Source organism: Porcisia hertigi, chromosome 6, assembly GCF_017918235.1.
Source record: "Porcisia hertigi strain C119 chromosome 6, whole genome shotgun sequence".
In the NCBI taxonomy this organism is placed as follows: Eukaryota; Euglenozoa; class Kinetoplastea; order Trypanosomatida; family Trypanosomatidae; genus Porcisia; species Porcisia hertigi.
Genome location: NC_090565.1, coordinates 104,536 through 128,995, shown reverse-complemented (window position 1 = coordinate 128,995; position 24,460 = coordinate 104,536). Strand labels below are relative to the sequence as shown.

The 24,460-nt window shown below is 56.8% G+C and overlaps 9 protein-coding genes across 9 annotated transcripts; all 9 read left to right on the top strand.

The window, feature by feature from the left end:
* Window positions 1-476: 476 nt before the first annotated feature.
* On the top strand, window positions 477-3,479 carry JKF63_07104 (uncharacterized protein; the record flags this gene model as incomplete). The annotated part of the gene is made up of 1 exon (XM_067903045.1): window positions 477-3,479. One exon carries the CDS (start codon window positions 477-479, stop codon window positions 3,477-3,479), a length of 3,003 nt encoding a protein of 1,000 aa, XP_067759483.1.
* A 405-nt stretch (window positions 3,480-3,884) lies between these two features.
* JKF63_07103 (uncharacterized protein) lies at window positions 3,885-5,903 on the top strand (the record flags this gene model as incomplete). The annotated part of the gene is made up of 1 exon (XM_067903044.1): window positions 3,885-5,903. One exon carries the CDS (start codon window positions 3,885-3,887, stop codon window positions 5,901-5,903), a length of 2,019 nt encoding a protein of 672 aa, XP_067759482.1.
* Window positions 5,904-6,987: 1,084 nt separating this feature from the next.
* On the top strand, window positions 6,988-7,509 carry JKF63_07102 (uncharacterized protein; the record flags this gene model as incomplete). The annotated part of the gene is made up of 1 exon (XM_067903043.1): window positions 6,988-7,509. One exon carries the CDS (start codon window positions 6,988-6,990, stop codon window positions 7,507-7,509), a length of 522 nt encoding a protein of 173 aa, XP_067759481.1.
* A 1,077-nt stretch (window positions 7,510-8,586) lies between these two features.
* Window positions 8,587-9,741, top strand: JKF63_07101 (uncharacterized protein; the record flags this gene model as incomplete). Its single annotated transcript, XM_067903042.1, has 1 exon — window positions 8,587-9,741. One exon carries the CDS (start codon window positions 8,587-8,589, stop codon window positions 9,739-9,741), a length of 1,155 nt encoding a protein of 384 aa, XP_067759480.1.
* A 551-nt stretch (window positions 9,742-10,292) lies between these two features.
* Window positions 10,293-10,997, top strand: JKF63_07100 (uncharacterized protein; the record flags this gene model as incomplete). Its single annotated transcript, XM_067903041.1, has 1 exon — window positions 10,293-10,997. The coding sequence occupies one exon, from the start codon at window positions 10,293-10,295 to the stop codon at window positions 10,995-10,997; it is 705 nt and encodes a 234-aa protein (XP_067759479.1).
* Window positions 10,998-11,845: 848 nt separating this feature from the next.
* On the top strand, window positions 11,846-14,497 carry JKF63_07099 (uncharacterized protein; the record flags this gene model as incomplete). The annotated part of the gene is made up of 1 exon (XM_067903040.1): window positions 11,846-14,497. The coding sequence occupies one exon, from the start codon at window positions 11,846-11,848 to the stop codon at window positions 14,495-14,497; it is 2,652 nt and encodes an 883-aa protein (XP_067759478.1).
* Window positions 14,498-15,177: 680 nt separating this feature from the next.
* Window positions 15,178-16,101, top strand: JKF63_07098 (uncharacterized protein; the record flags this gene model as incomplete). The annotated part of the gene is made up of 1 exon (XM_067903039.1): window positions 15,178-16,101. One exon carries the CDS (start codon window positions 15,178-15,180, stop codon window positions 16,099-16,101), a length of 924 nt encoding a protein of 307 aa, XP_067759477.1.
* A 1,437-nt stretch (window positions 16,102-17,538) lies between these two features.
* On the top strand, window positions 17,539-22,152 carry JKF63_07097 (uncharacterized protein; the record flags this gene model as incomplete). Its single annotated transcript, XM_067903038.1, has 1 exon — window positions 17,539-22,152. One exon carries the CDS (start codon window positions 17,539-17,541, stop codon window positions 22,150-22,152), a length of 4,614 nt encoding a protein of 1,537 aa, XP_067759476.1.
* Window positions 22,153-23,355: 1,203 nt separating this feature from the next.
* Window positions 23,356-24,192, top strand: JKF63_07096 (uncharacterized protein; the record flags this gene model as incomplete). Its single annotated transcript, XM_067903037.1, has 1 exon — window positions 23,356-24,192. The coding sequence occupies one exon, from the start codon at window positions 23,356-23,358 to the stop codon at window positions 24,190-24,192; it is 837 nt and encodes a 278-aa protein (XP_067759475.1).
* Between the last annotated feature and the right edge of the window lie 268 nt (window positions 24,193-24,460).

Genomic DNA, 24,460 nt, shown 5'->3' with positions numbered 1-24,460 from the left:
CCCCTCCCGACTGCTTTTTTCCCGTCAGTCATCATTGGCCAATCCCCCACCCGCCACCACGACCTGTAGCGACAGCGATACTCGAGCCGCCACGCATACCTTCTCCCCCTCCCCCTCCCCTTCCCCAACATAGACCTGTGTGTATATATATGTATATCAGCGTATGTGTCTACCCCCCCCAACCGCACACTTTTTCCTTTTTTTCTGAAGGGGGAATAAATAAACAACAAAGGTTCCTTCTAGAAAGTGTCACAATCGTGTCTGTGCCAGCTCGCATGTACATGTCGGGCTCTTGTCCTTCGTCTTTCTCTGCTCTTTTTCCTCTCCCCACCCCTCTACCTGAAATGAGTTACAGAGGTTAATCGCTGTGCTGCATTCCTTCCTACTTCCTTTCCTGGTGTCGTGCACCAACTACGTTGACGTGTCATGCTGGCCTGTCGATATAGTCGCGTCGCTCCTGGTTATGGGTTTTGCGAATGAAGCCGATGCCAAATTGTACGGGACTACCTGCTTCTGCTGATGGCGTCAGCAGCGACGATGAGAGAGCGCCAGACCTTGAAGTGGAGGCCAGCCCTCCACAGGACGATGTCCCGCCCGCGGGGGAGGGGGTTAAAAGTGACGTGAATGCTTCCTACTTTAGCGATTACGCACCAGGGCCAGTGTCGTGGGAGGACCAGAGTCCACTGCCGCCTTTACCGTCTCTCGGCGTCGAGGTCAAGGAAGACAACGATGCGTGCAATCGAAAGCTGCTTCCCCACTTCGTTAGTTACGGCGACAGCGTGCAGGCAATGGCGCATGTTGCCGAGGAGGGGGATGCCGACGTGTTCTGCGACGCCGAACGCCGGTTGACTATGGCGAGTTGCCGTGAGGCATCGTCCCTGCCACCTCTCCCGAAACTTGACGCTACCGCTCATTTGACAAAAAGCACAGGGTTCACTGCACCCTTGAAAGGGAGGGAAGTGCGCTGTAACAACTGGATGGACCCGCTGCGCGCCCCGTCCACACGCTTCTCCAAAGATGCAGCTGTGGTCCACCCCGAGACGCCACATCCCTCAGAGGCCATGCCTTTTCGGGGCCAAAGCCTGTCAGACTTCCCTGTCTGTGCGTCTGAGAGTCGTCGAGAGCGGTGGCGTGATAGACTAACCTCCCACCGGGGGCCTTCTGTCATGTTGTCCACGGGCACTGGGGGACCGTCACCCCCACCAAGGTCGGAGCTGAGCGCCACCGCTTCCTGCACAGCTAATGGCGATGCACGTGGGCGTCATCGAATGAGCAACGTCTCGTCTTCTCGCGCGTCTGGCCTGGACTCCATGAATGCAGTGCACGTTTTACCACTCTCGCCCCTCTCGGCAAACGGCCATGAAAAAGACTCTGTGGGAGGGGTGGGAGTATGGACGGCTTCCCCGACAACGTCTCCGCGAGTCACACCACGCAGTTATGATTCTCAAATCTCGCTCTCACCCAGGAACGGCAGCGCTCTTGCCAACTCGCCGCCACAAGGTTCTCGGACCATTGCGGCGACGACGTCCATGGCGCAACCGACACGTGAAGATGTCCCTCTCAAGCCTGCGATGATTCTTGCCCCGGAGAGAGCAGAGGTGGCAGTACCGGGAATGCACGTGGTGCGAGACCGTCTGCCGCGCGGCGCGCCGCTGATTCTCCAATGCACAGGCGATGTTCAAACCCCAACGCGGACCCTTCTTGTTGATGCTACACAGATGGAGGACGATGAAAGCGAGGTGGAGAAGGCACTGACCGCTGGTCTTCACACCAATGTGTACAAGGAGACGGGCGAGAGATCGGGCCTCTCTTTTTCTTCGTCCTTCTCAGGGGATGAGGCGCTGTTCCTGAAATATGGACAGCGAGGCAGTAATAGTGGCCCTGCTGAGTTGAGCCGTTCACCCAAGCCGGGTCCGGGAGCGATCAACAGCCGCACCCTCCATGTTACTCGCTCTAGTAGTCCGCTGGTCTCACTGGCGGATGCACAGTTCTTTGCTAATGATCCTGCTACAGTGGTCTGCCAGCAGCGCCCGGAGTCTCACCATGGCCTCGATGCCTCTCCCTCTCGGCTGCCCCCACATATGTGGAAGGAGGAGATGAACGCGGCGCCGGACTTGATCGACTTCAGTGTCCAAACCGAGGCACTGGGATCTAGCCAGCAAGGAGAGTCTCTCATTTTGTGCGAGTATTCAGTGGAGCCGATCCCTGCGAGCTGTGACGCAAGTGCATCATCTGAGGTCTGTCACCGTTACCCAGTGCCGCCGTGTCAACCCTTTCTTACATCCAAGGCGACTGGTGCCACTGCGCCATCTGCAGCTTTTTCTGCGGAAAGCAGGGCGTTGTTTTCAGCTTCACAAAACATGAAGCAGCTGCAGGTGGATGATCAAGACACGGGGGGTATATGGGCCAGGCCGCGACCCGAGGCGCCATTCTCGCCATGCCGCATCCACCTGGAAGGTGATGTGGATCACGCGGTACCGCACACAGACACCCACCTGCCACAATGCGTGGCACACTCTACTGCTCGCTCCGTCCATGATCTCTCGAATACCGCAGCAACGGATCGGCACAAAGTGCGGCAGGTGATCGAATCTGTCGAGGAGGTACCGGCAGCTGACCGCCGCTTTCTTCACTCCCCACATTGGACCACTGATGTCCCTGGCGGAGGAGACCAGACGCAATGTGGCTGGGGATCAGCGCCGCCCTTTACGAAATTGCGTCATTACGTGGATTGTGTCGAAGATCTCCGGGTCACAGCCTCTTCATCTGCTTTGGCCGCTCCCTTTGATGAGAGTGACTCACTTGCACTGAAGCGAGAGCGGGAAAGGGCTCTACATGCGCTACTTGTCCAGCAGACACAGCGACCTGACAGCAGCGGCTCTCCTCCTAGGTCGTACGAGTACGCTGATCGTCGAGAGAGCGTGCATTCTGCTCATTCCATCGCGCCAGCGGCGCACTACGTGTCGGCACAGGAGCGGCGACGAGGGCAGCGACTTGCTGCGGAGTCAGAACGAGCACGGCTTAGTCTGGTGCTGGCTGTGTGCGAGGCAGTGCGGCCGCATGCACGCGACCTGCTGTTCGTGTTTCTCCTCCTTATGGAGGAGTCCAGAATACGACATTCTCATACTCTTCGAGGGACGGTACAATCTCATAGCGAGCCGACATTGACCCACAGCACCACCTGTTGCCCACACCTCGACTCGGCGGCCTTGGGGGAGAGTCGAGTGACGTACTACACGTGCGCAGAGGCAGTGAACTGTGTGCTGGAGAGACACGGTGTGACTTGCGTCCGTGCCACCCGAGAGTTGTGTCGTCGTGTGGTTGCCTGGTGTCAATACTACCACAACTGCCATACCCAGCCCAGTGAGCCTGAGTTGCTACTGGACTCGCTGCGTGGTACGGCGGATGAAACCTCTGTGGAGTATGCTGCCTTTATCTCTGCCCTGCTGGAGTTTGCAGCGCAGTACCCCAACCTATAGTATGTCCATGACGTGCGTGAGAGTTATTCTTTTGCTCGATGTCATGCTTTGATATTGAAGTTTATTTATCTTCGTCTCGCTGTGTGTGCGTGGATAGGGTCTAGGGTGTGACTGGGCGAAGACGGGTGTAAAGCGAGAGGTTCTCTGCTTGCCCCCCCCCCCTCCCGCAAATCAGCCCCTCTTCCCTCCCCAATCCGTCACTGCAGGTCTCTTCACTCGATTCTTTCATTTTGATCTCACTGCCTCTATTCCTTTCTTCTTCGTCCACAAAGCTAATTGTCTCCTGCAAGTGCGCGTCCACACACACACACACACACACACACACTTACACACGCCTCTGGTACGTCTCACATTCTTCCTCACCCCGATCCCCCGCTTCCTCCTCCACAGAGGGTCCGCAGTCTCATGGCAGCCAATCATGGCGCAGACGGTGAGAAGGACAACGAGTTCGGCAACCGCCTTCGCGTCAACGTGTCCGGGATCGATGCCATTGACGATGCGCCGAGGGCTGTCGACAACGCCGACGACGTGGCCGAGGGAGATGAGTACCACATTCACCAGGATGCACGTGCGCTCTTCGCTAAGTTTCCGTGCCTGAAACATATCCCCATTTTTGGCAACTGCTGCCAGGGCTATGGCCCTCGATGCACCGTATCGCTCGGCCTCGTGTATTTTCTCAACAAGGGCATCGGTTTTAACATTATCGATTATGCTCGCTTCGCCATGTTCACTTCCCGCTTCGGCGTGTCGGGGGTGCGCTACCAGCGCCTGTCCAGCATGCTCAAACTGGGCTTCTCTATCAAGGCCGTTACCGCCATGATGTCCGACTCAGTGGCCTTCGTTGGTTACACAAAGCGCTGGTACTGCGCGATGGCGTGTGTAATTGGCGGCGCACTCACCATCGGGTTTGGCTGCCTGCCGCCGAGGGTGTCGAGCGCTGACATTGCTGCCGGTTTTCTCTTTCTCACGAGTTTCAGCGTCGGCAGCGTGGACATTCTTTCGGAGGGCCACTACAGCCGCCTCATGCGCCGTCACCCCAAAGAAGGTCCCTCCCTCGTTAGCTGGATCTGGTGGTTCATCTTGTCGGGGACCATCATCGCCGCTCTTATCCAGGGGCCTCTTTCGGACAAGAAGATGCCACAAGTCGGACTGTTCATTGCCGGTCTAACTCAGATCATCAGCACTGTTTTTTTCCCGTTGAACTGGTACGGCGAAAGGCCAAACCGAGAGGAACAGCTGGTGGATGCTCTGGCGCTGAGAAAAGACCTGTACCACGCGCAGCGGGAGTGCCAGTCATCGTCACCTTTACTGGCCACGGGCAGTGGTGAGGCAGACTACGATCAAAGACAGCCCCTTTCTGTTGTGGGGGCCCCTTCTTCCAACGCCGAGGGAGAGGTTAGCGACGACCTCGCGCTTGACACGGTGCACTACAGGGAGGAGAAGACTGATGATGAACTCCTTGAGCTGATCATTCTGCCTCTCTGCTTCGGCGTGCTCGAGATCAACAAAGACGTTTGCATGCGCAACTGGCGCATCCTCGTGTACAGCGTAGTGATGCTGTGCTCGGTGATTGCCATGATTTGTGTGACCATCCTCGGCACGCGCTGGCAGTTACTGTACACCTGCATTCCAGTGGTCGTGGTGTGTACGGCTGTCGCCTTCTGGGCCCTACCGATCCTAATCGCCAAGGTGAGCGTGTATTTTTTCAGTTACGCTTTCCTGTACCTGCAGCTGCCCGGCGCGCTGGACAGCTTCTACACGGCTTCAAAGGAGTGCTACCCGGGTGGCCCGAACTTCACGTTCATGTTCTACAACACGATCAGTGCGGTGATTGGCAACATGGCGGGTATCGCAGCCGTCGCTGCGTTTCCGTACTTCTTTTCGAAGCACAGCCTCCGTTTTACTCTCGTGTTTACGTACTCCATTCAGGTGCTCGCCTCCCTCTTTGACATTATCATCGTGAAGCGCTGGAACCTGCGTATCGGCATCCCAGACCACGCCATGTACCTCTTCGGCGACGCAATCATCTACAAGGTAAGCTATTACTTTGCTTGGATGCCGACGGTAGTGCTGCTGTCTCGCATCTGTCCTCGTGGATCGGAGAGCTTGGTGTACGCGCTGGTCGCCGGCTTCGGTCACCTCGGCGGCTCCTTATCGGGCGTGGTGGGCTCCCTGCTGATGGAGTTCAAGTTGCCCATCAAGACGAGTACGCCGTGTGACTTCTCAAATATACCGATGTTGCTTTTGGTAGGCCACATCTTACTGCCAACGCTCATTGTGCCGCTGAGTTTTCTGCTGGTCCCAAACGCGCGCATCTGCGATGACATCGATGTAAACGGCAATGCTATAAAGGAGGAGACAAAGTTGCAACACCGCAAGAATCGTGACGAGGCAGAGAGGCCGATTAGTGAGTCGGGTCAGTAGGGAGTGAGAGTGCGAGTGACACCAAAAGGGTGAGCAGTCTCTTACCTGTGCCCCTGCCTCCCTCGACACACACACACACACACACACACACACACACACGTTCTCTTTCTCACACGAAATTCGAAAAGTGTGGAGATGGCATTTTCTTTCTATTATTCCTGGTATCACTTTGGCTCCTCCTCCACTGTGGTCACTCTCTGTGAGGTGTATTGTTGTTTTTTTTTCTTTTGTACCCGCTGTTACCTTATTGGAATTTGTATGTTTGCATGTATACACTCGCAGTTTCCCCCCTTTCCCCCTCTTTCCTCTCCAGCTCACGTTTTTTTTTTTGTGTTTAGAATTGGGCCATTCAGACCGACAAGAGCCACACAAACTTGTTTTTTTTTTGTGTGTGTGTCTGTGTGTTTTCTCCGGGGTGAGTGGGGTGAGGTGCTAGGGCGCTGGATTCGACGGTTCATGGTTGATGTCTTTCCGCGCTGTCCCCCCCCCCTCCCCCCCCTCTCTCCCCCTTTCTCTATATAACCCTTCCCTTTAAAGGAGTGCACTTGTTGTATATCTGTTCCCCCTCCCTAAAAGGAGGCCGTGCGCTTTTCTCTTTTTTCCCCTGTCTTTGCCATTTACATTTCATCTCTCTTTTCTTTTTTTCTATCCATTGTGCCCCATGTGTGTGTGTGTGTGTCTGAAGAGAAGAAGTTTATAATAGCGGTCCATGAAGGGAGGAGAGAGATCCACAGAACCCTCTCTCCCCTCTCTCCTCCATGTATGTCCGCCATCACCTCTATTTTCCATTGCGGTGTGGGTGGGTGGGGGGGGGGGTCGTCAATGTTTCACCACCCAGGCGAATGCGTGTGCGTGTGTGTGTCACCATACCTTCAAAGAGTCTTCCCCGTTTCCCTGCTGCACCACGACGAGTCTCATCTTTTTTTCCCCCTCTGCTTGTTGTTCACGATGCTGGCTTACCCTCCCCCTCCCTCCCCTTACACACACCTACACCGACAGCGACACACGTCTTCACCACATCTTTTGCTAAGTATCCTGCCAACAATCCTCGCCCCCCCCTCCACTCCACGCCCCGAACACCCCGATGGTGCTTCACATTTATCATGTCGCCGTGGGGGAGAAGGAGTTTCAGTTTTCCACTGATATTAACAAACTCACACAGGAGACGTACGAGCGAGACGTCAACAGAGTCATTGAAGAAGTGAGCTCGACTGTTCTCGAGCAGCTGACCGGAGAGGATGCGCTGTGCTGCACGTGCAAGGCTGCACCGGCGACGCGACTAGTTCACCACACGATGCTCTTCGCCGATACCTTCCCACCACGTGTGGAAGACCTTCCGCAGCCGGTGTGCAGCTCCAGCGACTGCGAGGCAGTGGCGAAGGCGAGTTACATGCTGGACATGGAGGATGCCACCACGGCACAGGGGATGCCAAGTCCAAACGGGTGCTTTCACTGTCACAAAGGGGCGCGATGTACTTTAACTACGACGACAGTACTACTCCGGCGCTGCAGTCAATGCAAGGTGGCGAAGTACTGCAGCCCCGAGTGTCAGAAGGCAGACTGGAAGGTCCATAAACAGGTGTGTACCCTCGGACAGGTGCGGTAAGGAATGACGTAGAGTGAGTTGGGGGAAAGGGGGAGGAAGGGGGGGGGGAAGGTGCAGTGATGACTGTGTGCGCGCAGTGCTGACCGTGACACACACACACACACGACCTTTCGTTTCTCTTGATTACCTCGAAGACATCCCCTCACCTTTTTTCCCTCCTTCCTCCCCCTATTTTTTTCAGCTCCCTCACATTCCCCCCTCTTTTTGTTCTCAAAACATTTGCGCTTGTGGTGCCTCGACAGCACAAAGTGTCGCCACAAAACACACGACAACATACACCGCCCTGCTGTGTGTTTGTGTTTGTGAAGGATCGTGACGTATCGGAAGATCACGCCGGGTGGAAATAAAGGGAAGAGGAGTGCACTGCTCGAAAGGCAAATAAGGTCAGCGGTTACTGCTGCAAAATACAACACAACAGGTGCTCCTCTCCTTCTCTGCCATGAAAACTCTGTGTCTCTCTGCCGCTGTAACCCTTCATTTGTCTTGTTCCCCCACTCTTTTGTTTTTCCCTTCGCTACGTCACATTCATCTATTCAACACGTCTCTTCATATCGTGTTGAACACACACACACACACACACACACACCGGGGGAGGGATGGGAGAAGGTGCCAAAGACGTGTGTGAAGACGAAGCGTGTTGAATCCAGTCGTTGTATTTGGGCGAGGGGAGAAATCAACACACGTTTTTTTTCTTTTTTTGTCCTTTGTCTCGTGTGTTGTGGTGTACATCGCCGTCTTCTCACGCACGCTCGTGGCCCCCTCACCCCCTTTCCCCCCCATCCCTGGGGTCTTTCTGCTTTTCCAGCACAGGTTGTAAGTGCGCGCTGGGGACACGAGAGAAGACTGACGACGGGCACCAAGCGCGTGTAGGCCACCCACAGGTGGAGGGCATTACCTGTGTGTGTGTATTGGGAAGGGGACAGGTCTGAGGAGGGTCAAGCATCGCGTCAAGCAGGCTCGAAGGCCCGCAGCTCCTCTCGCCCTCCTTCAGTTCCTTTCCGTCTCCTCACCCTAGGCGTCTCCACGGCTGTCGCTGCGGTTCCTGCCCCTTCCACACACGTATCCTGTAGGTGTCGTATGAAGCCGCTCTTCTACGCTGTGGCGGTCGGTAAGGCGCGCGGCATCTATTCGACGTGGGCGCAGTGTTCTGAGCAGGTGACGGGGTACCCAGGAAGCATCTACAAGGGCTTCCGGACTTTGGCGGAGGCCCGGAGCTTTCTGGCTGCCCATCCTCTGCCCTCCCCAGGTTCCGCAGTAAGCGTTGGCAGGAGTAGCGGCAGCAGCTCTATCGCAGCTTCGTCTCTACCAATTGGTGAAGGGGGCCCAGGCCGCAGCGGGGCTCTCAAGGGGAGGCTCGAGCAGGAAACGAGTGACGACCTCTTGGCTGGAGAAGAGAGGGCGGCCGCAACGCGACCGGCGCAACGGCACCGCATAGATGACGCACAAGCTGCCTCAACCTCTCTTGGAGGGTCCTCTACGCTGATCCCTTTCTCTGCAGTCGCCACCTCGAGATCCGCGTCGCACCCGCCGCTCACTGCCGCGATACGCAGTTCACCGGGTGCGGTCCAGGTGGTTTACGTCGACGGTGCGTGCAGCCACAACGGCACTTCCAAGGCACGGGCCGGCTACGGTGGATACTACGGCTCCTTGTCAGATGTACGGAATTTCTCATGTGCAGTGCCGCTGACAGAGTCTCAGACGAACAACCGTGGAGAGCTGCGCGCCGTCATACACGCGATTGTTCAATCGTTCGTTGATGCCGGCGCTCCCCCAGAGGCGCTGGAGGCGACCCACAGTACCGACCCGTCGGCGTGGGGCCTCGGTGGCCTTGCCCGACCACTTCCCCATCTCATCATTTATACAGACAGCCGCTACGTTATCGACGGGCTAACTCGGTATGCAAAGACTTGGGTGAAGAACGGCTTTGTGCTCTCGACAAAGGAGCCGGTGCAGAACCAGGACCTGTGGAAGCAGGTGATCCGGCTGCGCGATCATTACAACACACTGTACGCAAGGCAGCAGATTGACCCGCACCTACGCGAGCATCGATTGCGAGATGAGGACTGCGGCAAGGCAGGCTTCCTGGAGTCAGTGCGTTACACATGCCACAACACACGTAACGATAAAAGTGAGGGTATCGAGCTGATTCACGTGCGAGGTCACTCGAAGGTGCAGGGCAACGAGATGGCCGACTCGCTAGCGGTGCGCGGATCTCGACGGCACACACTGTAGTGTTGAGCGTGTGTGCGGATGCAAGAATTCTCGTTGACAGATAGGTGGCAGAGAGGCCAAGGTTACAATCAAACGTACGGCGCACACTACTACTGCCACACACAGACACACACACACACACACAGACATATATATATATATATGTACGCCTGCTGCTCGCCTCGCAGGGATCTTTCATTGCGAGCTTACACGCACACGCACACGTGAGGCGCTTGTAGTGCTTTTTCTCAGCCGTAAGTTGTGTCTCTTCCCCCTCCCCCCGGGGGGAGCGGGAGAGGGGGGTCACTCGTTGCACACACACTCACTCTCGTGTATCACAGTTGGCGCCGGTTCTTCTCATCTCTTTCGACTTCTCTCACCCGCGCACCGCATTCCACTATCCCCCCTCTCTCCCCTGTGTGAACTCATTCCCATGCGGGCGTACTTCCATCACGATCCCCTCGACTTTTAGGTGACGTGTGCCAGCGCATTCCCCCAGCCTGCTGTCTATGAGTGTAAGACGGCAGGTTTGCGGGGTTCACAGAATCACATACTGCCAGCCGGTGTCTTCGATGAGCTTCTCACGGTCGCAGGTTTCGGTGGTGCATGTGCTGTTTCTGGGGACACTGTTGCTGATACAGTCGGTTGCTTGGGCGGCTTCAGATACGTCCGGGACACTATCGTCGTCATTCTCCATCCGTGCCCTGGACTCGGGAGACCCGAAGGCCATGTACACCGTAACTGGGTGTGCAGAGTGCACCCTCAACGCATCGCAGAGGTGGTGTCCTACAACGATGCGGTGCTACCCCGCAAGCGACTGCACGTGCGAGGGGCAGGAGCCGTGCATCGACCTGACCACGTGTTTTTACGGCGCCCAACCAACCTGCCGTGAGTGCGTCGAAAGCGGTGGGGTGTACTGCCTTGCCGGGGCGGAGCCTGCAGCGGTGGCGGCAGGTGCAGCTCAGCAAGCCTCAAGTGCGTTGTCAACTCGGTGCTACACCCCCACAGCCATCGGCCCTCGAGCGAGAGCCGATTCGAGGGGAGTACGAGATCGTTCTGGCCTCAGATCCACTGGTGTTGCGGCCGTGGACTCGGCATGGCTCACCTGCTCAAACATCTCGTGTCTTGGTGGGCACTGTATTTTCGTAGGGGATGATTGCCCCGCCGAGCAGGTCGTCACTCTCATTCGAAGCTACGAGTTGGTGGGGATGGTGCTTATGGCGGTCTTGGTCCTCTTGGCAGTGCACAGTATGTGGTTGCTGTGGTCGTCGATATAGAGGAGCCTGGTGTACATGTGTGTGTGTGTTTTTTTGGGGGGGGAGGGGGCTATTCAAGGAGGAGTCGCACCATCGTCGCGGTGGAATCTTCAAAGCGTTTCAGTTGTGTGGAGAGTTGTGAGAGGAGCCACTCTCCAGAAAGTGGAGACGTATCTGTCCCCTCCCCGCTTTCTCTGGTTGGTTGTCTGGCACTGGTGCTGTAGAGTTGCGCAATGCAGGTCTTGGAAAGTTGGTCACCCCCACGAATGAGTGATTTGTGTGTTTGCTTTGTGTACATGCGTGCCTCTGTGTTTTTGGGTGCTTAATGACTCTCCCCGTGATGCCGCCATGTATCTACGTGGAGCACAGCGGGGGGGTAGTCATGGTGGTGGTTCACACGATCATTGCTTCACGGCGAAGAGGGCATGGACCTCAGTTGTGGTGCGCGTCTGCATCATTCTCGCAGGTATTCCATGGGTAATCTATTTCTCTCCCATCCTCCCTCCCCTCCCTTCCGGACCCCGCGTGTTTTTGCTGGAGTGGCGTGTGATTGGCTGCTTCTCTTTTTTTTTTCCATACCGCATATGTTTTCGGTCTTCACCCAGTCCAGGCAGACCATCGATACACACGCGCACACACAAAGCAGAGATCGACAGGGAGGACCTCCACAAAAATACGTGTGGCATATACGCTGACCTGCATGTCTGGCAGTGTATTGGTGCACACTCATCAGGCCCCACCCTCTCTCCTGCCTTCCTCTCTTCATAGACTTCTGTGAGCACAAGTACACACAAGTACACACAGAGCACACCACACGTCCATTTCAGAGACTCACTCCACTCCCCCACACACACACACACAGCTCTCTGATGTGGGTCATCTTTTTGCAGAACACGCCGCATTTCTGGTTGATCAGCGGGGAGTCGTACCGTGTCGGCAAGAAGGACTGTCACATCATCATTCCAGATGACCGCAGCATCAGTCGCACGCATCTCACCATCATTGTCACCCCGCATTCGTCCACAGGGGTCAGCGCTTCCAGCGAGTGCGTTCCACAGCCCATTGCGCTGCTCGACTCTTCTACTTATGGTACCACCATTGTGGCATGCGGAGAAGAGTCTGAGGACGCCGAAACACTCGATGACACACCACCACCACCACCTCGTGGGGGTGGCGGTCATGCAGGCGCTGCCGGGGCCGCGGGTCCCCCTGCACTAGAGACGGGTGTTTTCGGCTTGTGCTACTCGCCCGCTGCAGTCGCTTCGGTCACGGCCCCCCGAAAGGGGCACTGCTCAAGCCCCACCTCAAGTTGTAGGGCATCTGAGTCTGCCCTTCAGCTGACCAAGGATGTTTCTTTTCATGTGCCGGTTCACCACTCCTGTTGGCGCCAGTTCAAGATCCAACTGGGCCATCGTGGTGCGGAGCTGAAGTTGGTGTGGGTGGACGTGTTGGTCCTGTGCGAGGACATCGACTTGGAGGTGCAGGCAAAACTATTCGACGCGCTCCGCTGTTGTGGTGTACGGCATGAGACGAACGCTGGTGGCATCGAAGCGGTGAGCGCGACAGAGACTCAGGGCAGCGCTGAGGGGTGTCTGAGCTGCGACGACGTTGCTCCGGGTCGGAGGTCCAGCACAGTGACGCCGCCAGGGTGCAGCGGACTTTCCTCGAGTCCACAAACGACGACGCCCGGCGCGGTTGCGGCGACTCCGTCTCCCACCGCTGTGGTCGCTGCTGCCGCAGGCACTACCGCTGCAGCGGGGGCCACTGAGGGCACAGGCCCTTCCCAGGCTCTTTCACGCTGCTACAACGCGGTCAGTTTTTTGGTGACGAGCACAGTTCAGCCCTCGACCGCAGTTGTCGCGATGCTCTGCCGGGCCGTACCCATCGTCACACCCGACTTCTTCGTGGCCATTTGCAATCGCGTCTCACCGCAGACTCCTTTGCCCGATCCGTTGCGCTACTTACCTCCCCTGTCTTCGTGGTGGTGTGACCTCCTCACTCACATTGCTCCCTCCACCGACAATCCACGCCTCTGTGGTGGCGATGCGGAGAGCAGCGGGACCTCGGCGACCGTGTCAAGTCTCGCTACCCCCTCAATCACCCGGACCGAGATGACAGGCGAGGCAGCACAAACCACAGCTGCAGCGTCGCGCATTCATTATTTCGCTCCGCAATCACAGCGCCGACAGCTCTTTGAGGGCATCACCTTCATCCTTCTCCAGTGGCCGCTGTGTGAGGAGGTGCTGAACTACCTTGACAAGACTGGTGCCCGAGTGGAATGGGAGGAAGGCGGCATTCACCGTCTCTCAGCTCCGCTGAGCGCGTCCTCTTTGCCCCCACGAGCCGTCCTTGATACACTACAGTCATTTTTTCTGCGTCACCAGCGGCACGTGCTGCTGTACAACGAGACAGAGCCGCTGCTGCCGTGGCCTGGGTGCGTGGATGTTGTCCGACACGGCCTGAGCCTCTGCAGTGTCGAGTACGGTACGCTGATCGAGGCGATTGTGGCAGTGCGGCCCTTGCCCCTGCCCGCGTACCCGGCTGATGCGCAGATGCCGCAGACCTTGGAGGAGGTGGAGGCCCGCGTGGCGGCGGCAACAGAATCGACCTCGCCCGCCGCCGCGGAGCAAGAGGGGCGCCGGACCGATGCACAGCCCCTTTTTCCAGAACTGGGAGGTGGTGGTGGTGGTGCGTTGGGGGCAGCGCTCCTGCCAAACAGCAATGGCGGTATAGGTCAAAGCGACATGAGCGATACGCGTGTCCACCGACGTCCACGCAAGGAGGAAACAGACGGGTGGGTGACTTTCGAGAAGTCTGCCACAGTCGCACCTGTGCTTACCGGGCACTCAACAGACAAGCCCAATTCCAACGCCACTGTGCGCACAGTCGAGCTGCATATGGGGCCCCACTCCCTACCCCCGTACCCGTGTTTTGAAGATGCCAACATCGCCTCCGCTGATGTGAGCGCAAATGAGGCTGGCGTTCTCGGGTTGGCACGTAGTGCGAAGCGCTTTGTGAAGCAAGCGCTTCCTCCTGCTGAGCCGCTGGTGGAGCTAGAGGAACACCGCGTTCGTCGTCGGTTTGCGACGAGCATCCTGACAGCCTGCGCCCCCACGGTGGATGCGGAGGGTGTCGTGCCAGAGGAGGTGGTGATGGGCTGTGGTGGGCTTGCGAGCCGTGTTGTGGAGGCGACGAATGCTGCTTTCAATGCCTTCGATACCGCGGTGCATCATGCATCCAGTAAGCGGCGGGGCACGGTAACGCGACGGAAAGGACGTGGCGGCAGTGCCGGTGCCAGTACCAGTGCCGCAGTGGCCACGCCATCCGCACCTCGTATTCCCCGCGGCGGCACTGCGAGTACTTGTCCGACTGCCAACATCGTCTTCGTAGAGGATGACGAGGATATTGCGCTGGGGTCTGTGAAGGCGACCGCCCCGCAGGGTGGTCGTGGCAGCGTTACGTCCGCCTCGGCTGTAGACACGTCGGCATTTCACATATTCGACATTGACGGGATCTTCTAAAAAAACGCTCGTCTTTTTGTGCTACGCGTATCGTCACAGCAACACTTGCAAGTAAAACGGTCTCGTTTTTACCTCGGTGAGAGAGGCGCAACAGGATGTGCAATGCAGACGAAGCAGGGAGAGGCAGGGGGGAGGCCCCCCCCCTCCCCCTGCCTCTCCCTGCCGCCACCACCACCACCACCACCACCACCGCCACGACCATACACACTCGTAACCTGCATGGACATGTACAGGGGAGGTAGTAAGACGCCTGCAGTTACTTATCCCCTCATGGTGGGCTTATCCACGTCTTTCCATCGCGCACTTAATTGTAGATGTACACACACCTTCATCCTACACTTTGCCCCCCCCCCTTCTCATCCTTGCGACCATTTGGTGGTCTCTCTCTCTTCACCCCTGCTGATTCGAATGTTCACGTCATATGACTTCATGGATCCACTTTGCACTACATACACACACACGTGTGTCTACATCTTTGCGTGTTCTTGAAGGCCTATACAGTAGCTCGCTTCTTCCATCTCCAGTCTTTTGCCGCTGAGCGTTTCGGGGACCTCTCACTGTGTGTTGCTCACGGACCACTCCCCCCCCCCCCTTCCCTGACCTGTGCAGGCACACGCACCTGCGAGTGCTCATCAACTCGATTCGCTCGTTTTCGTTTTTTTCTTCCCCTATTTCAAGGTATGGACTCGTCGTACAGGGAGCCGAGCAGCCCCGCTGTGGTGACCAGCTACGCGGTGCTGAGCCTGCCGAGCAAAGCGACCATGCGCCGGAAAGGCTACAACCCAGATGATGTGAACTACAACGGTGGCCTCGCTACGCATCCGCTTGCCACCTGGAAGACGTTCAGCCTGCCAGTGGGGTGCACCTACAAGGATGCCGTACTGGAGGTGCAGGCAGCCAACGCGAAGCCGTGGGGGCCCATCAAAATCCGCCTCAACTTCTCCGATGGCCGCTACGAACAGTTCGAGCGGACGGCGCCGTCCATCGTTGACTCGTTCCAGAGCACCACACAGTACAGTCCAAATGATGTCTTCAAGGCAGAGACGCTCTCGCTGTCGACCGTGCGCCATGCTCAGCAGCTGCCGCGTCTTCGGCCGCTGGTGGACAAGAGTGGCCACCACCTCAGCAGCAAGCCCATCCCCCGCACCTTCGCTCCACAGGAGCTCTACAAGAATTGCCCCCCGCCAGTGCTGTGCCAGCCCGGCTATGACTTCACGCCTATCAGTTACAACACGTTCTTGCTAAAGCCACAGGACCCACCGCACGGAGTGCGCAACGTGCAGAGCAATTTTATGCACAGCATCTGCGACTACCGTCCGCGCTCGTACCTCCGTCCAGAAGGGCCGACGGGGACCACGCACGCCAGCCGCCACTGCCACTGCAACGAAGTGTTTCAGGTTGGCGACTACACGGTGGACTTCGGATGTGAGGGGTCGACGGTTGATCACCGCAATCGCCTGGTGAAGAAAGAGTACTCATCCATCGGTACGCTACAATCGAACTCCACCGTCGTCGGCCGCCGCCACGCGCGTAAACCCCGCTTCAGCTGCAGTGGTATGGCGGCTAGTGAGTCTGTTGATGCCGCGGCCACCCCCAGCAGCTGAGGAACAGACGGCACATGGGCACATTACATGTTCGTCTTTTTGAAATGGAACAGAAAGGGGGCCGGTGTCGCCTGTGTGTATATGTATGTATGCATGTATGTATTTCGCGCGCGTGCGATTTGCCGATTTGCGTCAGTAGGAGTTTTGAGTTGTAGATAAGGTTTTTGTAGGTGTATGTGTGTGTATGTGTCTGGTGTGTGTGTGTGTGTGGTACTGTTGGTGGTTTCCCTTTCTCTGCCCTTAATCTCTCTCCCCCTCTTTCTTTTTGTCGGCGTTCTATAATGTTCACTTCCATTCCGCACTCCCCCTTATATATATATATCGGTTCTCTGTGTCTTGTTGCCTTTGCATCCATCTACCTTTGTCGGAGCCGCTGTTACCGTGGGTCTCCTCTTCCACGTCTCCCCACATCGTGCGGCAAGGCAATGCACGTCCCGTCTAGACAGGTACGAGGGGTGTAAGGCGGTAGAGGGGGAGGATCGGTGAAACACATGAGAGAGGGGCTTCCTCGATCTCGTGAGTTCGATGTACAGTTTATCGGAGGAGGGGGGTCTCTTTGCGTGCCTCTTCGTCTTCCATTTTTTTTCCCGTGTATGTGTATGTATATGTGTCTGTTGATGAATATCTACAGGCGGCCGACATCCCGTGTTGACATCGCGGTACAGCCGCAATTCCTGTCTCTCGTCTTCATTCCCTTCACCCCATTTGTACAGGACACACACACACACACACACGTGGCACACACGTGTATGTGTGTGTGTGTGTGTGTGTGTGTCTAGGTATAACTAGAAAGAAGTGACCGTCTCCTTACCTCTTATCTTCCCCCCTCCCCTCCCCATGTGCATGTGTGTGTACTTCATCGAGAAGTGATGATGCAACCCACCCAGTGGCATCAACGTGCTCCACCACAAATCTCTTCCGCATCACACATCACCTCCCCAGAGTGGTGACGTGGTGCTCATGGTGCAATGCACGGCTTCACCTTTGCCCCCTCCCCACTCACTCTTCCACCCCCCTATCTTTTCACCTTTTCCGTTTTTTTTTGGTTCAGTATTTCTTTTCGATTTTCGTGTTTTTCTGGGTCCGTTTCTCTTTTTTTTTTGAACGTGTCCGTGTACACGACCCGACTATAGAAGCGCGTGTACTTGATTTTCATTTTCTCCTCCCCCCCCCTCTCCAATCAACGACACTCCTACGCTCACGACACATATTAGAGGCGTACAAGCCTTGACATTCGTACACACCCGCGCGTATACACGAGGGCAAAGGGCATACATCCTCATCTCTTCTGTGCTGCTTCCGGCTTTCGTCCTCTTTCTCCTTCTCTGCAGTCTCCATTCTAGTCTGCAGTTCTTTCCATTCCCCCCTCCCTCTCCCCCTCTATAGCTCGGCCGCTGCCGTTGCTGCCTCTTTCCACGCCGAAGGAAGCTGCCCTTAATGGGCGTTCCCAAGTTCTTCCGCTGGGTGGCGGAGCGCTTCCCCTCCGTCATTACACCCTTCAAAGACTCACCGCCCCCGGTGGACAACCTCTACCTCGATATCAACGGTATCATCCACAACTGCACGCATCCGAACGATGTCGACGCGACTCGGCGAAGTCCAACGGAGAAGGAGATGATACAGGCCATGTTCGCCTATCTCGAGAAGCTCTTCAACGCGATCCAACCGCGCAAGTATTTTTTACTTGCCGTTGATGGTGTTGCACCGCGCGCAAAGATGAATCAACAGCGCCAACGCCGATACCGCGCGGGCTACGAGATGATGGTCGCGCGTGAGGAGGCGCTAGCGATGGGGGAGGAGGTTCCAGAAGAGAAGGATGTGTTCGACAGCAACTGCATCACTCCTGGTACCCCGTTTATGGTGCGTGTGAGCAAGGAGTTCCAGTACTTCATCACCATGAAGTTGTCCACAGACCCGGCCTGGCAGGGGTGTCAGGTCATCTTTTCTGGTCATGATTGCCCCGGTGAGGGTGAGCACAAGATCGTCGACTTCATCCGCCGGCGCAAGATGCAGCCCAACTACGACCCCAACGAGACTCACTGCATGTACGGTCTCGACGCCGATCTTGTCATGCTGGCGCTCGCCACGCACGAACCGCACTTTGTACTCTTGCGCGAGGTCGTCACGTTCGGACCCGGGTCTCGCAAGGAGCGGGAGAGGCAAGAGGAGGATGAGGCCAAGGGTCTCGTCAAGGACAAGGCATATCACAAGGCGGATGAGTTTGTGCTGTTGCACATCAGCGTCTTCCGCGACTACCTCCAACTGGAGGTGAAGGAGTGCCTTCTGAAGACTAAAGGCGGCAGTGCGAGTTTCGACTTCGAGCGCGTCGTGGATGACTTCGTTTTCATGTGTTTTTTTATTGGCAATGATTTCCTGCCGACGCTGCCAACTGTCGGCATCAACGATGGAAGCCTGCCAGTGATTTTGCGTCTCTACGCGGAACACTTGCTCAGTAAGGGCAAATATCTGACACACAAGGGTGAGATCGACTGGCGCAACGCCGAGGTGTGGCTGAACGAGCTCGGTAAGCTTGAATATGAGACACTGCGTCGACGTCAGCAGGAGGAGGCAGAGTTTCAGAAGAACCGTGCACGCCGCAACCCCACCCACGAGGTCGACACCACCACCCCGATGCCCATCGCATCCATTCTGGAGTTCAAACAACGCTACTACGGTGAAAAGCACGGCTTCAATGAGGGTTGGGACGCGAACAGCAACAACATGCGCGAGTTGCGGATGCATTACGTGGAGGGGCTCATGTGGGTCATGCACTACTACTATCAGGGCGTGCCTTCATGGAAATGGTTTTTTCCGCACTACTACGCCCCGATGGCAAGCGACATGGTGAACCTCCCCGCTATCGCTGCTCGCGTTTCATTTGACCTTGGCAAGCCCTTCCTGCCGCACCAGCAGCTGTTGGCCGTGTTGCCGCCCATGTCCTACTTGTCTATGCCCAAGGCCTACTGGCCTCTGCTGCGCAGCCCGAATAGCCCCCTCGCCAAGTATTTGCCAGAGCACATCGTCATCGACCGAGAGGGTGCGCGGGCACCGTGGGAGGGCATTGTGCTAATTCCCTTTATCGACGAGCACACGTTGCTTGCCGCCTATGAGTCGGTGCAGAAGAACGTCGATCCAATGGATGCCTCTAACAACGTCAACGGCCCACCGCTGCGGTTCGTCTACGACGAGAAAATGACACCGTACGACCTGGAGGACGAGATGTTCGGTGCTCTCCGGAAGGTCTTCGTGAAGCGGGAGACGTACTCGTTTCCCCACATCGACAAGTTTATCCCGTTGCTGTGCCCTGGCGTGTGCATCAACACACAGTCGCTTGAGGGCTTCAGCACTCTGCAGTCAAAGCGCGATTTAATCCAACCGATCTTCGAGGCTGGCGTAGTGACGATCTTCGGACGTCCCACGAGGAATGACAGCCTCATTCTTCAGCTGCGCGAGTTCTCCAAGATTAAATCTGCGAGCCAAGCCGTGACGTTGGTGGGAAAGGAGGTGCTCGTGGGGTTTCCGCACTACAAGCGCGCCCGCGTCGCTGCCGTCAAGGATGCACAAAAGATTTTCCGAGCCTCGTACACACAGGAGGGCACCTTCAGCGGTGTGTCTGAGCAGCAGAACAACCGCGATGAGTCGGCTGCCTTCGCGAAGGAGGCGGACGCTCATGCACGCTTCTTGAAGTCTCAGCTAGGCATCGCTGTGGAGCAGGTCGACGTCCTTGTGTACGTGCACCGCTTCAACGGGATGAGTGTAACTCGAAAGGGGCGCATTGAGCGCCACTTTGCCGCCACCTTGACGTGCTATCCCATCCAGCTGCTCTGCACCTTGGACAGCCTCGACATGAAAGCGGACAGCCGCTACGCTGAGCGCGACCGTAGCGAAATTGACACCGCATTTGGTGCCCGCTGCGTCTACATCGGGCCGCAGCCCAAGTCGAAGTCTTCGATAGACGTATACGGCTGCTGTGGCACTGTGATAACGGCGGGTCAGCACGACACGACGACGCAGAAAAGCCCTGAACTAATGGTGCGCCTCCGAGTGTATCAGGAGGCTCTATGGCTGCCGTCGGAGCTGCTCCAGTTCTCTGCGCAGCGCAACTGGACGTCGCTGGCGCAGGTGGCGGTTAGTCTTGACATTCTACCGCGCACCCTCACGACCATCTGCAGCTCTCTTGTCACGTCACCGCAGTTCGGCTCTCGCGAGCTGGGGCTGTGCCTCAAGTTCACCGGCCGGTGCATCGCCAAGGTGGGGTACGCGAAGCTGATCCAGCACAGCATGAACCCGTGGTACATGGGCAACAAGGATGTGTTTGCTCGAATGGAAAAAGACACAGAGGACATTGGGTATCACCTGGAGAAGGCCGAGAAGGGGGACTTGTGTGGCGACTCGAGCAGCAACCGTGGTGGAAGCGGCACCTGGTATTTTTCACGCGATGCACAGGAGCTGATCCACCGTTATGTGAAGCGGTTCCGCCCACTCGTGCAGTATATTGAGACGGGTAGCGTGAACTCGACCAACATTGAGCCGCAGAAGTTCCTGACGGGTGAATGGCGCGACAGGGACGCTGACGACCTTTTAACGGAGATCGAGACGTTCTTGAACGAGTCGGGATTGCGTGATATTCCCATGATCACGGCTACGGAGGAGGCCTTTCCGCAGCAGTTGCTCGAGCAGCTTGAGGCGTCCTTGCAGGAACAGCAAAACCGCAGTTTTAAGGAGGTCTCTCTGCGGGCGGTAAACCGAAACCAGTTGTATTTTCCCGTCACTCGCAGCAGCGGCGGTCATCTCGTGCCACTGCCACTGCCGCAGGGGCAGACATTTTACCTCGGATCGCGCGTCGTGAACTGCCGTGCCACAGGCACTACTCCCTTTGGCGCCCAAGGCACGATCGTGCGCTTGCTTGCCAGCGGCAGGGAGGCTGAGGTTGTGTACGATACCCCTTTCACGGGAGGCACACGACTTGATGGCCGCCTCAAGGACAGTCGCGCTGCCATCACGAAATTGTCAGCGCTGCTTGTGCTCAAGTCGTCGGATACCCAGCAGCGTCCGCAGCAACAACAGCCGCAACAGCAGCAGGCGCAACAACAGCCGCAGCCGCAACAGCCGCAGCCGCAGCAGCCGCAGTGGGACGCAAAAGCTGTTGCGTCTGCCTTCACGGGTGGGTCAGCGAAGCTGCGAGAGCTTGAGTTCCTCCTGCAGGCGAACGGGATCAGCTTAGACTCCTCAGGCAAGACCACGGCGTCTCCGCCGTCACTGCCTGCGGCTCTTCAGAACCCCGCGACTTTTGCAGATCGCGCTCCCCAGAATGACGCTAGTGGAAACCATAGCCGAACTGTTGGCGGCACTCCGAGTGTTCTGGGGCAACTGCGCAGTGCCGCTACAATGGAGCCTACACCACCGGCAGCGGTTCCAGGCAAGCGCTCTACCCCTGCCTCCGCTACCGCGCACCTCTTCACCAATGCGTCTTCAATACCGCTGCCCACCGGGGAAATCCGAAGCAGTCCTGCGAGTCTCAAAATCACGGCTGCTCCGGGGAGCAGCGGGATCAGCCTGCAGGATTTGGCAAAACACCTGCCGGGTTCCACCTCCCAGCGCTCGCCCGCCACCGTCACCTCGCCGACTAGTCATGCTCCAGTCTCAGCTGCAGTAGCGGCAACGACGACAGCGACTCCCAGCGGCATCATCATACCGGCCCCCAAATCTGCGCAACAGCACCTGCACCAGCATCAGCCCCCGGCACCGCCTGCTGCGTCTCCGGCGACTGTGCCAACGACGACGGTGGTTGCAGCGACGGCCTCGCCAGATCCTATCGGTGAATCGAAAGTGACGGTTTCTGATTCTAGCACGCACTGGAAGTTGCGCGATCCCTACATCATCCCTGACGACTTCGTTAGTGGACGAATCGAGATCAAGTACACGAACGCGGGCACGGTCTTCCGCAGCTGGCTGAACACCTTCACTGCGGATGCGGTGCGCAAAGCCACCGCCGAGTGTGATACCAACGATAACGCGAATCCCAGAGTAAAAGCTGCCGTCGAGGAGTAGTGCAGGGATGTGTAAGTGATTCATACATGATAATCTCTCTTTTCTTTTTTTGTGTGTGTGTGTTCCGTGTTGACCCGCTTTTCTGTGTGTAGGTATCGTTAATTGTATCATCTCTGGTTGTAGTGTTTGCGTGGAGAAGTCTATCAGCGCCTCCCCCCCCCTAACGATTTATTTTTGGTGGTAAGCGTGTGTGTGTGTGTGTGTGTATTCTGTGGGAATTTCTCTGTTTCACTTTATATATATTTATATATACATCGATATATTTATATATATAAAGGAGGGGTGGAGTGTGTCACCAGGGGGTGGAAAAAAAAAGGGGGGGACGGGGAGGGGGGGGGGTGGGTGGGGAATGTGTGACGTGCGGAGGCGCTTTCGCTGGTTGTGGCGAGCCGTGCCCCCCCCTTTTTTTTTCTTTGTTCCCTTCGCATCGTTTTTCCCAGTTTTTCACTGCCAAAGGAACGTTTCACGGATGCATGTCCTTCCCTCCCACTCACCCCTCCTTCACTTTCACACGATACTCTCTAGCAGCTCGTGTTTTTCTAGGCTCCTACCCCCCTTCTGGGTCTGTTGGCTCGTGTGATTTGCCGGGCCTTAATTTTCTCCAGTATTACACTCAACCTTTCCAATGCCTTTTCTGCGTGCGTGCGTGCGTGTCTACCCACATGGGTGCATGTACATATGCATGTCTCTCTCTCTATCGCACGTATATTGCACTTATAAATTGTGTGTGTGTGTGTGTGTGTGCACGAGCGATTTTTCCTTCCCTCTCTTTCCTCCCGTGTTCTATGAAGCAGAATATCGAGACGCTAGATTTCACACATTTTCTGTGGAGGTGCTGGGGTAGGGGAGGGGGAGAGGGTGGTGGTGGTGGGGGGATGTTGCTCATCACCCCCCTCTCGACAACATCCACAAAACATAAGTTGAAGAGGCCACTCGCCCAGATCGCCATTCAATCGTCATTGTTGTCGTGACCGATATCGTTCATCGTCCTCTTTTATCCCCCCTCTTCCCTTGACATACATCGCGGACGAGCCTTCCTCTGTCCCTCTCTCGACGTTCACCGTCTCTTTCTTTTTTTTTCCCAGGTTACGTGATAGACACATACGGCCCTCCCTCCTGCCATTATATACACATATATACACATACACACACACACATACACACACACACACACCCTTCGCAAGGGGGAACGTAAGACACAGCATGGATCCGCTGTCAGGCCTCACGTCGGAGTCTCGAAATGTCATCGACAACTTTTTCCGCTGGTCGCGCCTCTCTCTTGACAAGTTTAGCCGCGACTTGAGGGTGGAGGCAAGTGCGTTCCAGTCTGGCAACTTGTGGCGGGAGAACTACACAAATGCAGAGGTGTCGCAGATGCTCAACGGGCAGCTGGCACTTTTGCTCGGCGTCGTGGACACGCAGATGGAGGGGACTACGGCGGCCTCGGCGGAGCTCATACGTGCGGTGTTGCGCGAGGCTGACCTCCAGCGGCTGACACTTAGCATTGATACGACGGCCGTGCTCAACAACGCTGGTGGTGTTCACGCAATGGGTGAGCACGGCCGTCAGCTGATGAGTGGCCCAGCAGGTCGTTTGGCTCCCCTAACCCTGCAGGAAGCCGGCGGGGAGGCAGCACGGCAGCTGGCCGAGGCGAACGCAGAAGTGCGGAGGTTGCAAGCCAAGTTGCAGCGTGTGACGGACGCCTATACGCAAGTGATGGGCAGTCGATCGTCTGACACAGCCCATTTGTTGTCGATGCAAGACGCAATGAACGACAAGGAGCGCATCGCCACCGAACTGTCGCGTCGTTGTCAGGGAGAAGACCCTTCGCTCAAGTCGGCTGTTCAGGAGCTGCGTGCCGAGGTGGCGGAAGCGAGGCGGGAGCTCGCCACGCGGCTGAACCAGTCGACACAGTATCAGCAAGTGAAACAACTTCTGGCGCAGCGCAACGAGCAGCTTAAGGAGATGCGTGGGCGACTGGCGGCTTACGACCCGTTATTTGCTAATAACGGAGATGATATCGCGCCAGAGGATGACTGAGTGTGAGATGGCGGCGGTTGCATATCCACCGGAGTGGATGAAGTGGGGCTTGTCGACTGGTTGTGGGAGAGAAAGGGGGGGGGCTTGGGAGGAGGGAGAGATGATCTGTGGAGCAGGTGCGATGCCGCCTTGCATGTCTCTCTTTCTGTCAGTCTCCCCCTGTGTATATGCGCTGCGCTCCACAGGCGCAAAAAAGACGGCGAGTAGGCCCGTGGGTGTGTACACGTGTGTGTGTGTGTGTGTGTGTCCGCCTCGAATCAAAAGTTGG